The 14,427-nt window shown below is 34.6% G+C and overlaps 1 protein-coding gene across 1 annotated transcript; it reads left to right on the top strand.

Annotated features, from left to right (window-relative positions):
• Positions 1-6,155: 6,155 nt before the first annotated feature.
• LOC126735277 (uncharacterized) lies at positions 6,156-12,845 on the top strand. The gene is made up of 2 exons (XM_050439224.1): positions 6,156-6,377; positions 6,432-12,845. Exons 1-2 carry the CDS (start codon positions 6,234-6,236, stop codon positions 6,795-6,797), a joined length of 510 nt encoding a protein of 169 aa, XP_050295181.1. The 5' UTR covers positions 6,156-6,233; the 3' UTR covers positions 6,798-12,845.
• Positions 12,846-14,427: the final 1,582 nt, after the last annotated feature.

The following is a 14,427-nucleotide window of genomic DNA, read 5'->3' as shown; positions in this document are numbered from 1 at the left end:
CAACCTCATTAAAACCCCTCCAGACCTCGACCTGAGAGCTGGTATAGCGCCACCTCAAGGTGAAAAGCCGAGGTCCAATGAAGAGCGGAAAAGGGAACTCGATGAAGAATTTCAAAAAAGGGATCTGCGGCTTGAGCGAAGGGACAAAGAGATCTATGAGTTGAAATTAAATAACAATCAACAAACGGAAAAAGTAAAATTGTTTAAACATAAAATTAACTCATTAATCTCTAAAATACATTCTTTCAAGAAGCAGATCACTGACTTGAATAACAAACTCGAGGAGAAGATGAACTTAAATAAGAGCCTAACCATTAAAAATGAAAACCTCGAAAAGCATTTGGGGATGCTGGAGGATCAAGCTAAAGAGGAAAAAAACAAACCAAACAAACAAGGAAAAGAACCAGGGATGAGGCAAGCCTTTCTTCGCCACCGCAGGGCGGGGAGGAGCAAGCGCCTGAACTGGTTCACTCTATAAAAACACCAAACAGGGAGCTTGATTCCCCAGCATCCACAGGTTGAAACAAAATTTTAAAAAATGACAAGAAGAAAATCCTGAAAAAAATCCCTTATACGAGCCCTTGAACAACCTATCTCTCGCGGGAAAAGGAAAATGGCCGAGTCCAATGTCTCAAACTGGGCTACAAAAATACAAATTAATTACAAAATCAATATCACTAAAAGCCAATAAGACAGATTTGCCTAGCGCTTTTTCTTAAAAGCCCTTAAGACCATAGAAATCTTACAAAGCTTCTCAAGAAAAGGGAAATGGAATTACATTTCTTTTCTTTTTCATAACCCAACATAACCTTATATTCCCAAATTGTCTCTACGTCTTGTCCGTAACACCATCCTTAACAAACGACTCAAGCAAAATCCTACACAAAACTCATATTTTATAACAAAAGAACGCATAACAAATCATAAACTACCGCAAAAGACCAAATTGAGTTTACGTTCACATCTCCGCCTGACCGTTTTTCATGCAACAAAAGTTCTTCACGCTGAAAAAGCGTGGCCTCGTGATCTCAGGCTCGCGTCCAATAGCATCACACCCAGCCATTATAAATATAACCAACCAAACCTTATCCAACGAATACAGAGTTCATCCTCCGTTGAGTGCAGATCACCTGAACTTAACGTCGAAGTGTTCTCTATACCAGTTTCGCTGTACCGAGTGCACCAGTGCGACTGACTCCGCTGTCCTTCTGCCCGACGATCGAGTCAACCCTGGCTCACAAACTCGACGAAAACTCTTCCTTCCTGTTGGAGGACGACGAGGACTTCTCAGAATTCTGTAACACGGACGAGGAAGAGGAAACACCTCAAGACGAGGGCGAACTTTCCGAGCGGATTTGGCCGCTCTACAGATTACTTCGTCGAATCAGGAGGAGTTAACATACTTCTACGTAGTCCTGATGAGAAGCGTAAAGAGAAAACACGAGCAGGAGATGAACGCCCTCCGCCAGATCTTCCACAAGACGACCAAGGCACTCAAGAGCCGGATAAAGGCTCTCGAGTCCGCCCTGCCGTTCGCTTTCACTGCGGTACAGGCCAGTACCGCAGTCGAAGCTCCCCTGCCGCCTTGGAAACACCTGTGGAGTCCATCGAGATGGCCGAACTCCCAGCACAGGAGCCTAGCTCCTGCCCTGCGACTTTAGCAGGTATCCAGGACGTGGCAACCATCGCGCCATCCGACCAAGCTCCCTCTACCACCTCCACCTCTAGAGCTGGGTTCAGGAACACTCCTCCTGAGCCCAAACCCGAGCCAGTTCCACCAACCCGCAGGACCAAGATCCCTTCGATCATTATAAGGGGAAGACAAAATTCGAAAAAGTCGTCGCCCTCCTGAAGTCAAAAGGAGTACAACATGGACATGTTGTTAACACTCGCGACGGAATAAAAATCCACCCTCAGACCATTACGGACTACAGAGTCACCCAGGACTATCTGGAATCCTTAAAAATGCCGTTCCACTCCTTCTCCCTGCCAGAGGAGAGAAGGCTATACATCGTGCTCCGAGGTCCCTTCGAGCCCTGGTCGGCCGATAGCATCTTGGAGGACCTGAGGAAGCTGGGCTTCCATCCTTACTCTGCGGCACGGTACTTCAACAGAACCAGACAGCCCACACCACTGATCCTGGTGCAGCTCCCGAGAGAAGAAAAGTCGATCTTCTCACTTACGAAGCTACGCGGCGTGAAGATAAGGGTAGAAGCCCAAAGAAACAAGTCTAGGAGAATACAGTGCCACAGGTGCCAGCTCCATGGACACGCCCAGGCCAGGTGCACGGCGGCTCACAAGTACGTGAAGTGTGGCCAACATCACGCCACCGCCGAGTGCACCAAGCCACGCGACCAGCCGGCCACATGTGCCAACTGTGGAGGCCCTCATACTGCCAACTACCTGGGATGCCCCAGAAATCCCAAGCCTTCGCCTCAATGCAGCAGCAGTTCCAAATGCTGCTGCAGAGCATACATCCCGTGGGAGCCTGAGAAAACCCACCACACTCCACGCAAAGGCCACCTGCACTTTGCATAAAGTAGCCACTTCCTTAATTTTCAAGAAATACTCTATTTAGACAAGTAGGCATGAATCTTTTTAGATTAACCTGTAACATATGTTAAATAAATGTCAGTTTCAAAGTACTTATCCAACGCAGTCAGTTTCTATCACATGTATGAAGCGTATGTCGGCTATCTTGCTTGGCAAAATTGACAGAAATGACGTTGTTGACATTTGCTGATGGAACATCATTGGCCATATCATTTTAGTTTGTTTTTTTATGTATATAGTAGGAGTGGATTGGGTTTGTTTTAAGGATGCTATTTAAAATCAATTACTTTTTTTCCTAAAAAGTGTCTCTTTCAATACCAGTAATGTTTTAATTGATTTGCAGCAATTCGAGGTTTCCGGTAAGAAAATGTGATTTTATTTATTAATGTTATCTTTTTGTATTGTCATTCTTATTATTGTTATCTTTTATAATTTTCATTCTGTAATAAAATCAAATTCAGTTGGTTTCAATCAAGAACATTCACCTTTTAAATATTTAATTTATAACTTGATCAACTTACTTCTCGTCAACAAATGTTAATAATACTGAAACTACTGATACTGCTGGCTTTACACACTATAATACATATTTATTTAACATTCGTTTTGTCATTATTTTTAATTATTAACCTTCACGATTTTTTCTACTCTGTTGGTCCCCGTTCAGTGCTAACAAGACTTTTAAACATTTTTTAAATAATCCTAATTTATATGTCTGTTATATGTATTATATTAAATTATTATCTATTATGTATATAATTTTAATTCTTTTTCAGGAAAATTAAATAATAAATGTCGTATAGACAAACATTGTTTTATTTCCATTTTGAAATTGATGATAGGTACACTATTGTTAACTGATTATTGCAGTACATATAAAATAAAGCTGAAAATTTTATTCTGATCAATATCTTATGCTAACACCTAATCAAAAAGGCCCTATATTCTATCAGTAACCTTTTTGATTAGGCGTTTGCTTCAGATATTGCGATTAAATAACAAATTATAAGATTTGTTAATAAATGAAATTTGATTTTCGCGCCTTAATTTCGCCGCGCCTTTCATTTTGATTGCTCTAATTCTGTTCTGTTTCGGGTGACCACCATTCGGTGGACCTCTGGTCTGAGAAACTTAGGCTATTCGAACCATCTACATCCAAAGAACCATCCTCTGCTGGGGTGTGCACTTCAGCAGGGTTTCTTTTTCTTTTTAGATACCTTTTGCCTTCTGTGCTGGCGTGAGAGGGGCTGCAATTATTGTGTCCTCACATCCTCTCTATGTAGGGTGGAGTGAGGCTCTTCTGTTTCGGAGCATAATCGTACTGAAGTTACCTCTTCAGACTGCTACTAGTTTTACGAATAACCTGTCTCTTTCAGCTCCAAAGTCTCAAGATTTTGGAGGAACTTCACTAGTTAAATACGGCCGCCTCGTACCATTCCCTACGTGTCTTCCGTCACCTCAAGAACTCTGAATTAAAAGGAATCTTCGCTCACGGCGCCTAGTTCCGGTTGCAGCAACGATTTTTCCGACTGGCTAGTGGAATTCGATTTCCACAGTCGGGATTTTCATACCTATTCCCGCCAAGACGGAGCTGAACCAAGCCGCGATGCGAACACCACGACTGTTAAAATCGAACTGTTGATTGTTCTAATTAAGCACGTCAAACTGTCAGGTTAGTTACAAAAGTTTCCGTTGCCAAGCGAGAGGACGCTAGCAGATTTGTCAGAAAAAATTCTATCAATTTGTATGGAACCAGCACTTTTCTATAGTTTTGTGGTTCCCATGTTCCGAGAGGTCAAAAATCCAAGCCCCACCCAGAATAATAAAAAGATAGGCGCCTAATCTTGACAGAACAGCTATTCAAAAGACCGGCAAGAGCCCACGATGCTAGTCCGGTATTTTTCCACGATGCTGGTCCGGAATATAATTTTTTCTTTGCATCTTGAATAAATAAAATTATTTTTTTATTTGGATAAAATTTTTAAGCATTCTTTACACATTGGGCACTCAGTAAATGTACATTAACAATAATAGTAATCAGCCTGTTCCTGATTTTGGATTCAATAAGATTTTCTTTTAAAAATGTAATGCTCTTATAAGAATAGACAATACTAAGTATGTCCAATATCTAATACATTTAAGTACATCTAATAAATTTAAAAAAAATAAAAAAAAAATTGATTTTTACCATCTTTCAAATTTCCTACTTTAAACCAAGAAGTTTCGATTTCTTAATTTAATGTTGCTTGTGAAAAAATTATCGGTCCGATGACTCCTCTGAATTTCACCATTTGGGGAAAATAAAAACCATTTGGGGATAAATTTGGCGATCTAGAAGACCGTTTAGTATCGCCAGTCTTACTAATAAGAAGGTTAGAAATAGTAATTTTAATGTTTTTTTTTATCATAACAGCATTATGAGGACAGCCGGACAGGACCGATTTCGGGTCTGAATCAGGTAGGATTTGACTAGCAGAAAGAATTTGGTTTTGCAGCAACTCTCAAGATATATTTGGGCATTTAAAGTAATAACAATAAAAGATGGCCTTATCTTATAGTCTTCCAAAATACCAGATCAAACAATTCAATTTTTTAGAATACAGAATTCAGAATTGAACAATGGAAGGACTCAGTTTCTCATGTAATAAAAAAGATTTATCTAAAAATAAAATATTTCGTAAAAAAAACTTCATTTTCATTTAGTTTTTCAATTATGGTTTCACAAAATTCTATTCTCTGCCACTGGTCTTTGGAAAATATCTCCTTTGCAAGAGTTTTGCAATATTTGTATCTATATTTTTTCTAAATACTGGAAACACTTTTATGGTAAATACCCAGTTCCTCTCCAACACTTATACTTAATCGTGTTGAATCCACTCAACATCCTTGCTTCTGGACCCTTTTGATAGACGGTTCTTGCACTTTAGTGTGGCATTTATGACAATCTTAAAGACAAAAGGATGTCTCAAAATTCGAAACCATATTTACAATTGTTTTCTCTCAAGGATCAGTCTATTTTCAAATTTAATTGAAAACGAATCCCTCCATTGTACTGCCAAATTGCCTCCATAAAAGACATTTATTAATTTGAGAATTAACTCTTTGGGGAGGTGTTCAAACAACCAAAAGTTGAAAAAAAAATAATAGCGCTTTAAAATTCAACAGTGCAGCATGCCGTCACACAACAAAATAAGACAGTTTTTATTGATGATTTTAAACACCCAAAAATACTTTGACTTGCTGCAAAACCAAACTCTTTCTGGCATTCAAATCTCCCCTGATTTAAACTCACTGAAGAATATCAATAGTGTCGATTGGTAAGTTGGACAATAATAGTAAGTCGGTAATTTATCGGACTTTTAACACCGAGCGCCATCTAGCACCGGAAGCGGCACTACATAGTAAGTAATCTATTTTTAAATGAAGCGCCTCATATAATTTAGAACGAACTCCTTAAAGTTCATTTGACCCTTAAAAAACATCCATTCAAAGGGCAATTACATTGACGTTACGTATAAAACGCTTTATGTAAACACGCCTTAAGGACATACGATATTTTGACGTGGCAAGTCACGTATATGATAAAAATGTCAACATAACCTCCTTTGTTGATGTTTACTTTTTTACTTTTCCAATAAACATATTTTTTGAATGACGTCTTAATTATTTATTAGCAAAATATGCCAATAAATGAAGCTGAAAAAAAGCTATTGGAATACAGGTTGAAGAAAGAAAGAGAAGAACGTAGAGAACTGCTTAAAGTAAAACTGAAAAGTATGCTTACAAGCCCCTGGAGGAAAAAACATGAGAAAACTGAGGACAATGTAAGTAGTAAATTTAGGAACCTTTTAAAACCTTTATTTCAATGTTTTTCCTAGGAATTAGATACATCTTTACTACCTTCTCCAGCTAGCTCAATTCCAGAATCAGAAGAAGTAGAAGACAATCTGTCAGACTGTGAGGCGTCTCCTCAGCCCCTAACGGTCTTTGACTACATACAATATGTGTTATGGTTTATCTTATGGGTGACGGTTTATGCCATCTTTATCAAGCTAGAATTTGGAGTTATATATTTAATTGTTTCGGGTTTGGTGGGCATGTATCTTAACACAAGAACTGGGCCCAAGAAAAAAAATGAAATTAGTGCCTATTCTGTTTTTAATAAGAATTGTGAAAAGATTGGGGGAACTTTAGATGGAGAAAAGATGACTCAGCAAATGTTATATGGTGGATTTGTTAGATGAGATCTTAAGTATTTAATTATAAATTGTGATATTTTTATGAGAGTGACTATTTTGCTAACTGATTAGTGAATGGTATATTTTTTGTTCCACTTAGCAGTTTTATTTTAACATTTGAAATTAAATGATAGAATTCACACATATTTCAATTTTGGTAGGTAAAGTAAGGGATCATACTCAAAAAATAATGTTCATTAACCAGTAACATAATATAATTGGCAGGATAGACACTATATCGAAGGTTATGTGGTGATGCCACATAAATACATTATGTCATATTTTACAGGAGGAGCAAAACACTGTTTTTAAAATTGGTATTGAAAGATATTTTAGAAGTTTAGGTGTTTCAGTTTTTATTAGATCATTAAATAGATGTTTCCTCAATTTTGAGCTAAATTTAATGATTGGTCAGGATGGAATCCCCAATATTCTTTTAAAAAACTGTCGATATGCACTATCACAGCCACTATGTAAACTTTTTAACTTATCTCTTATTTCTGGAACATTTCCAGACATATGGAAAGAAGGTTATATTTCTCCTATTTTTAAATCAGGGTCAAGGGATGATGTCAGAAATTATCGTAGTGTGTCCATAGTGTCATCCATCCCCAAAATTTTTGACAGCCTTATGTTTGCCCATTTAAATTGGCAATGTAGAGAAATTATTGTTGAGGAACAGCATGGTTTTAGAGGTGGTCAGTCCACTCTTACAAATTTACTCATATACCACAACAAGTTGTCAGATGCCTTGGAGAGGGGGTATCAAATTGATGCTGTATATACAGACTTCTCCAAGGCGTTTGACAAGGTAAATCATTTGTTATTAATTGAAAAATTGAGAAATATAGGTTTTTCTGATAGATTGCTAAAATGGTTGCTTAGCTTTCTTAGTGATAGAAAGCAAGTGATTAAACTTGGTAATTTTATATCTAAGGTGATTGAAGTTTGTTCTGGAGTGCCACAAGGCGGACACTGCTCTCCTTTACTATTTAGTTTGTTTGTTAATGACCTTGGGGATGTCTTGGAGTGTTGTGAATTTTTAATGTTTGCTGATGACCTCAAACTTTTCTTGGTTATTATGAATGAACTTGATATCAGCCTCTTACAGAAAGATCTTGATAGCCTTTCTCTGTGGTGCCAAAATAATTTGTTGGATTTGAATATTAATAAATGCTTCCAAATTTCATTTCATAGGAAAAAAAGTAGGATACCATCATTTTACACAATTAACGGCCAGAAACTTCAATTAAAGGATGTTGCTAAGGATTTAGGAATACTGTTTGACACGAAATTAAACTTCTGCAATCATATAGACCAAATAGTAGTAAAAGCTAATAGAATGTTGGTTTTACGCTTAGAAATTGTGAGGGGTTATCATTGCAAGCTGTCAAATCTGTATATGTGGGATTGGTACGATCACAGCTTGAGTATGGCTCAATTATCTGGACTCCCCAGTATAATGTCTATAAGTCATTACTGGAGAGTGTGCAAAACAAATTTTTAAAATATTATAACTACATGTTTAATTTAGATCTTATTGCTAATCATGATTATTCCCAAATATTGAATTATGTTAAAGTTTTGTCTTTGGATAAAAGAAGAACAATGTTTGGTACGATCACAGCTTGAGTATGGCTCAATTATCTGGACTCCCCAGTATAATGTCTATAAGTCATTACTGGAGAGTGTGCAAAACAAATTTTTAAGATATTATAACTACATGTTTAATTTAGATCTTATTGCTAATCATGATTATTCCCAAATATTGAATTATGTTAAAGTTTTGTCTTTGGATAAAAGAAGAACAATGTTTGACATCTGTTTTATCTATAAGTTGTTGAATGGTATTACATCCTGTCCGGATTTACTTTCCCAAGTTAAATTTTTTATTCCTCAGAGAACACTTAGACAAAATAATTTATTTCATATTGGGTTCCATAGAACCAATTATGGTAAAAACTCTTTTTTGGAGAGATCTCTAGATTTTTTGGATCGGGAGGAGAGGCTAGATGTTTTTAGCAATTCATATGGGTCTTTTAAGGGTAGTTTAATGAAAATTTTGAATACTTAGTATTGTTCAATTAATATGTTGTTTGATGGGTAAACCAAGTGAGAATTTGTGTTCCTAATCTATTAGTTAATACAGAGATATTTTTTTTTGTTTATTTACTTTAGAGCCTTTTTTTGAGTTAAGTACTTTAACTCTTAATAGTTTAAGTACGGATTATTAATTATTGACATAACTGTATTTTATAATTTTTTTTTTGTAATGGGGGTTTCCCGTTTAATGAATAAAAAAAAAAAAAAAAAAAAAAAAAAAAAATTTAAGAATTCTTATTTTTTTTACAGTAGATACGGGAAATCACTTTTACCTGAACATATGAAATTGATAGTTACTTGATGTCACATAGCTAGAAATAAGTACAAACAAGTTGAGGGAAAAAATATTGCACAGAAAAAATTATATAACTATTTTCTGGATATTATATATATATTCAAAAAATAAAAATGAGTACAAAATAGTTGCTATTTTTACTTTTCAACATGAGGTAAGTTGTCATAAAAACTATGGCAGTCTTTTGGTATCACAGCCTTTAGTTGTTGAAGATGATCCCATTTTTGTTTTTTTATTTTTATAGGCTGGTTTCTCAATTGAGGGAACAATAACAAATCATGTGCAGGTTTGCTATGGTTTCTTCTTTCTGGAAGATTCTGGAATTCTTCTTTAAAATCTAGTTTGATTTGAATGTTACCATCTGACGTGTATTTTATTACTTTTATGTCATTTACCGTTGGATCATTGACTTTTTTGCCTGGTCTTATGGATGAATATTTCTGGTTTACAGAGTAATCCTTTACAAAATCATAGGTGATGTTTTTAACAATGTAGGGATTTTTTCGTCTCGCCTCTTGTGTTATTCTAATGTAGTCACTAGGTAAAAAAATTGATTTATTCTTGATATTTCGTTCAATTAGTGCATGTACAGAATCAGCTTCCATTTGGGTATGCCCCTTTTCTAGAAATTTTTGGAAGATTAGAGAGTTATATTTTTGTTGATGCTTAAGCTTAATAGAGCATTCAACAATACTGAATTCTTGTTCTGATAACAACATCCGTCACTCCATATTATGACAGATTTTGATACGTCTTGCAAATTTAAAATATAGTCAACTAAACAGGAAGCGAATGTATCAGCAGTTAGGTCTGCTTCCATTTCAGTGAACCAGTAAGATAAACAATGGTGTGTGTTTACATCAAAAATGGTAAAATTGTGACACACAAGCTTTGTCTTATAATATAATGCAGAGGCATTTAAATAAGGACAGACTTTTACAGCTTGAACATCTTGGGTCAATACAATAGCTTGACTTTGTTCTCCTGATAGTTTGTCATTGTTCTTTTCTTCTCTGGCTGAATTCTTCTTATCTATGTGACACTGATAAATATTCTCGTCAATATTTTTAGTTTCAAAGCTACAGCAGGTATCACATTTATCCTTCTTGGGTTGTTGGAATGAAATGTTTTTCTCTTTAACAATGGAGTCAAATGTATATCTACAAAGTCGTTTTATGCTGGGATCTTTTTCTCTACAATCCCTTGAGTATTCCCTATAAACTGATGCCATTGAATCTCCATAAATTGGTTCGACATACAATTTATTAGTCGATTTCCTGCAATAGTGGGAAGGAAGCTTCGGCAATAAATCCAAGAAATCTATGAGACATTGCTTTGAGAGATCAATATTTTTTGTTGTTGGTTCTTTTCTTTTCATTTCACACCTAGATGTATTTATAGCATCTTGAGATGGATGCATACCAGATAAAGATTGAGATACCCAGTGAGAGACGGTCCATTCTTTTAGGCCAAAGGTTGATAAAAATAACTTTTTACATACTGATAAAACTTGTCCATCTAGAGATTTTATATTGTATTTTAAGCTACTTGATCGTCTTGATGTTTTTCCTGGGGTTTTTGTCGATCTTGCAATATGAGATTTGGTTACTAGAGTTGAAATGTACACCTTTTTTTTGTCCCAGGTCATATTTGACCAAAATTCTTGAAATAGCTTCTGTCGGTCTTCTTCAGTAATCGCATTGCATTTCCTAGTTTTTGATTTTAAACAAAGTTTTAATTCACACACCTTGGTCCGATTTTTCTTTCTTGTCTTTCAGTTCCCCGTTTAGCTGGTGTATTTTTTGGTCTACTCCATCCTGCGTAAGCCTTTCCATGTTGTCTTAACTTTTTATTTTTGTTATCATTCCACTCTTCTTTTACTGATAAGCGCTTTCTTTTATTGCACTTTTCATCATCATCTGAATCTTCTGAGTCATTCTGTTCTGAGCCAGAAATAGGAACATATTTTTCATCTTTATCGTTGACACTATTAGGTTCTTCAGAATAATGTGCCTCGTTTTCTATCTCCATGTCGGGAAACAGATTATTTTCAAACTGATTGAGCCTTGGAATATATTCTGTGCATACCTCACCCAAAAGTGAACTATCGTTTAACAATAGAGTTGCGTTATTAATGGTTCTTCCCTCAAATTGAATAACATCACGAGTTTCTTCTTTATCAGAAAATACGTCAGTTTCAGTTTGAGATAGTACAACTATTCTGCTGTTACAGGGCTCTTTGGTGTAAATTCTGTTATTTATGTTCTCTTCCAGTTCATCCAACCATTCACATTCGTCGAGATTAATGGACTGATTAGATGATCTTTCTAGTGAATCTACATTAGTGGGGATGGTTATTTGATCATTAATGGTTTTTAAATTTTCTAATATTTTTTGGGTTCTTGACGAATAAATATTTTGTCTAGAAGCCATATGTGCCAGCTTTTATCTGCAACAAAACGAACACTTTTTTCATGCTGCCCGCATAATATTAAGTCACCGATGCAAAATAAACTTTTTATCTACTTTCATTTAGTAATATGAATTTTACAGTTCTTTAAATTGTTTTGTAATTTGTACACAATTATGTTGCTGGTTTGCATCGCCGACCAAAAAAGTTTTTGTGTGTTTTTTGTGGCAGTTTATAAATAAAGAACGTATAAAAACAAACGTAAAAGCACTATTTTAGCTACAAGTTGTATAGAACACTATTTAAAAACAAAACAAAAAACGACCCAGGCAATCTAAAAACGCGTATCTACAGTGTTTACTGCGAAATTTGTTCGAAGTGATACCACGTATCTGCACTTAATCAGAATAATCTACATTAGTCAAACTTAATCAAAATAAAAACAATAAATAACAATGCGAACGACTAAAAAACTACTTGCTATGTATTTTAAAACAAAAAAAAGTAATTATTTTGTGCAAGATATTTCTAGAATCGTCTACTTACTGCTCAACCACCACACAATACAAAACAAAGCACTGGAATGCGGCACATACGAGTCCTCACAAGTTTAATATTCGATGCGCAGTTACTGGTTGTCACTGCACGTACACTTTCTCAAACCGCACTGATTATGTCGATAGGATATATCACCAGAAACACAGATATTTTTTTCTAAAAATTTTGATGGGTATATCTCATTTTGTTAAAAAAATGTAGATACGAGGTATCACCACATAACCGTCGATTTTTTGATACATGCACACCTGATAACACCTGTTATTTGTCATTTTAATTTGACAAGAGCATTAATTTTAAAAAGTTTACAGCTAATAATATTAATAATGATTTTGAATTGTGTGGCCCTAGATGACTTGAAGGCCATTTTTAAAAATAATTATTTATTGATGAAGATCGTTATTTGGAACCTAGGATATATATTTTTTGTGATACAGCAATTTGGCTTAATATACCTTATTATATCTGCATTATTTTTGATCTACTTGAGCACTAGTACCAAGCCAAAGAAGGAAAATGAGCTTAGTGCATATTCAGTTTTTAACAAGAATTGTGCAACCTTAAAAAGCTTACAGGACCTGGTAAACATTCATGATGGAGATATTTGTAAAAATTGTAAAATGAAGTATCAGTGAGCGAAATTATTTTTTATGTTATGTTCTTTTTATCAATATAAAGTTTTATTGTTTGTTTGTCTACTCATTGAACTAAAACCTTTAGAGTTTATTTTGAAAATATTTAATTCACTTAAATCCTGCACATTTGAGTCTATATAGCAATTTGCTTCTGCTGCTTCACTTCTATTTAGGAATGCCGGATGATGGAGAATAAGCCAAAAAGGAATGTATGAACCATGATTTAAAAAAATCAGTCTAGAACTAAATTATTTTTTTAAGGCTTTTACATAAATATTTAAGCGGATTTATGCATTTGGTTCATCAAGAATTGCTGGGTTATTGCAGATTTAATAAATTACACTTAATAATAAATTTTTGGCTATCTAGTAAACTTTAAAAAAAACATTTCTAAATGAAGGGTTGAAAATGTCATTAAGTTTAATATACAAAAAAAAATCGATAAATCATTTAAAATCAGATATATTAAAGACAAACAATAATCATCTACCTTACACATCAATTTGAAGGATAGGTTTATTAAATTTTTCTTTGATCTGTTTGTACAAGTTTGTATTTTAACATCTGTAAAAAATTTTACTTTTTGTGCGTCAATAAATAAAAAAAATAAGTTAATTGCAGCAGCCGTCATTACCAGTTTAAGTTTTGCATCACACTAAATTTCTGAAATTTTTTTCAGCAAAAATAGATTAGAAACTGGTAAGACATACCAGTTGTAAATGCCAAAATGGTGATGAAATTGCTAACTTCTTTTCTTTTTCTATGGTTTACTCTAATTCTAATTATAATGTTTCTGATTATTTCTCTAGGCTTTCTGATACTATCTTAGAACATTGAATACATTGAGGCATTCAATGTTCTAAGCTAAGTATTGAGGATATTTTAATGAAATTGTAAATCTTAAAAGAAAATTATCATTTGGTTCAGGTGGTACATCATCAATTCCAATCAAGGCTTGCATATCTTCATTAACAATGCCACTTTTTAACCTTATTAATTTATCGCTAAAACTTGTGAGTTTTTTCTGATTTTCGGGAACAGTCTTTTATTATCATTTTAAAGCATATGTGACCGGTATAGTGTATCAAATTATCGAGAGGTCTGTATTCAATCCGAATTCCAAAACTTTTGGATGCACTTGTGTGCACGAGTATTTGGCATCGAAATGTAAGGGCATAATGGTTGATGAACAGCATTGGCTTTCAATCTGGCTGATCTACAGTGACCAATTTATTTTTGAACACACTTGTTGAAGGCATATGAGAAGAGTGCGCAAGTCGATGCAATTTACACGACTTATCAAAGGTATTCAATAAGGTTAATTACTCAGATTGTATCATAGAATAGTTAAGGAGTTTAGTTACTAGTCGAAAACAGTGTCAGAATGAATAATTTTATTTGTCATGAAATTATTGTTACCTCAGAGCTACTGCAAGAATCTCATTTGGGCTCTATTTTGTTTCTATTTATTAATGAATTGTTCTTGTTTTTAACAGACCTAAACTTTCTCATATTTGCTAATGATTTAAAAGTAATCAGACTGATTTATACTGATTCTGATAAAATTATCAATCTTAAATGGAATCTTGATAAGTGTCATTGTATATCTCTTCCTAAATTTAAATCTCCAATTAC

Source organism: Anthonomus grandis, chromosome 4, assembly GCF_022605725.1.
Source record: "Anthonomus grandis grandis chromosome 4, icAntGran1.3, whole genome shotgun sequence".
NCBI classification, from domain to species: Eukaryota; Metazoa; Arthropoda; class Insecta; order Coleoptera; family Curculionidae; genus Anthonomus; species Anthonomus grandis.
The sequence above is the reverse complement of the archived record's forward strand: the minus strand, read 5'-3'. Positions and strand labels throughout refer to the sequence as shown.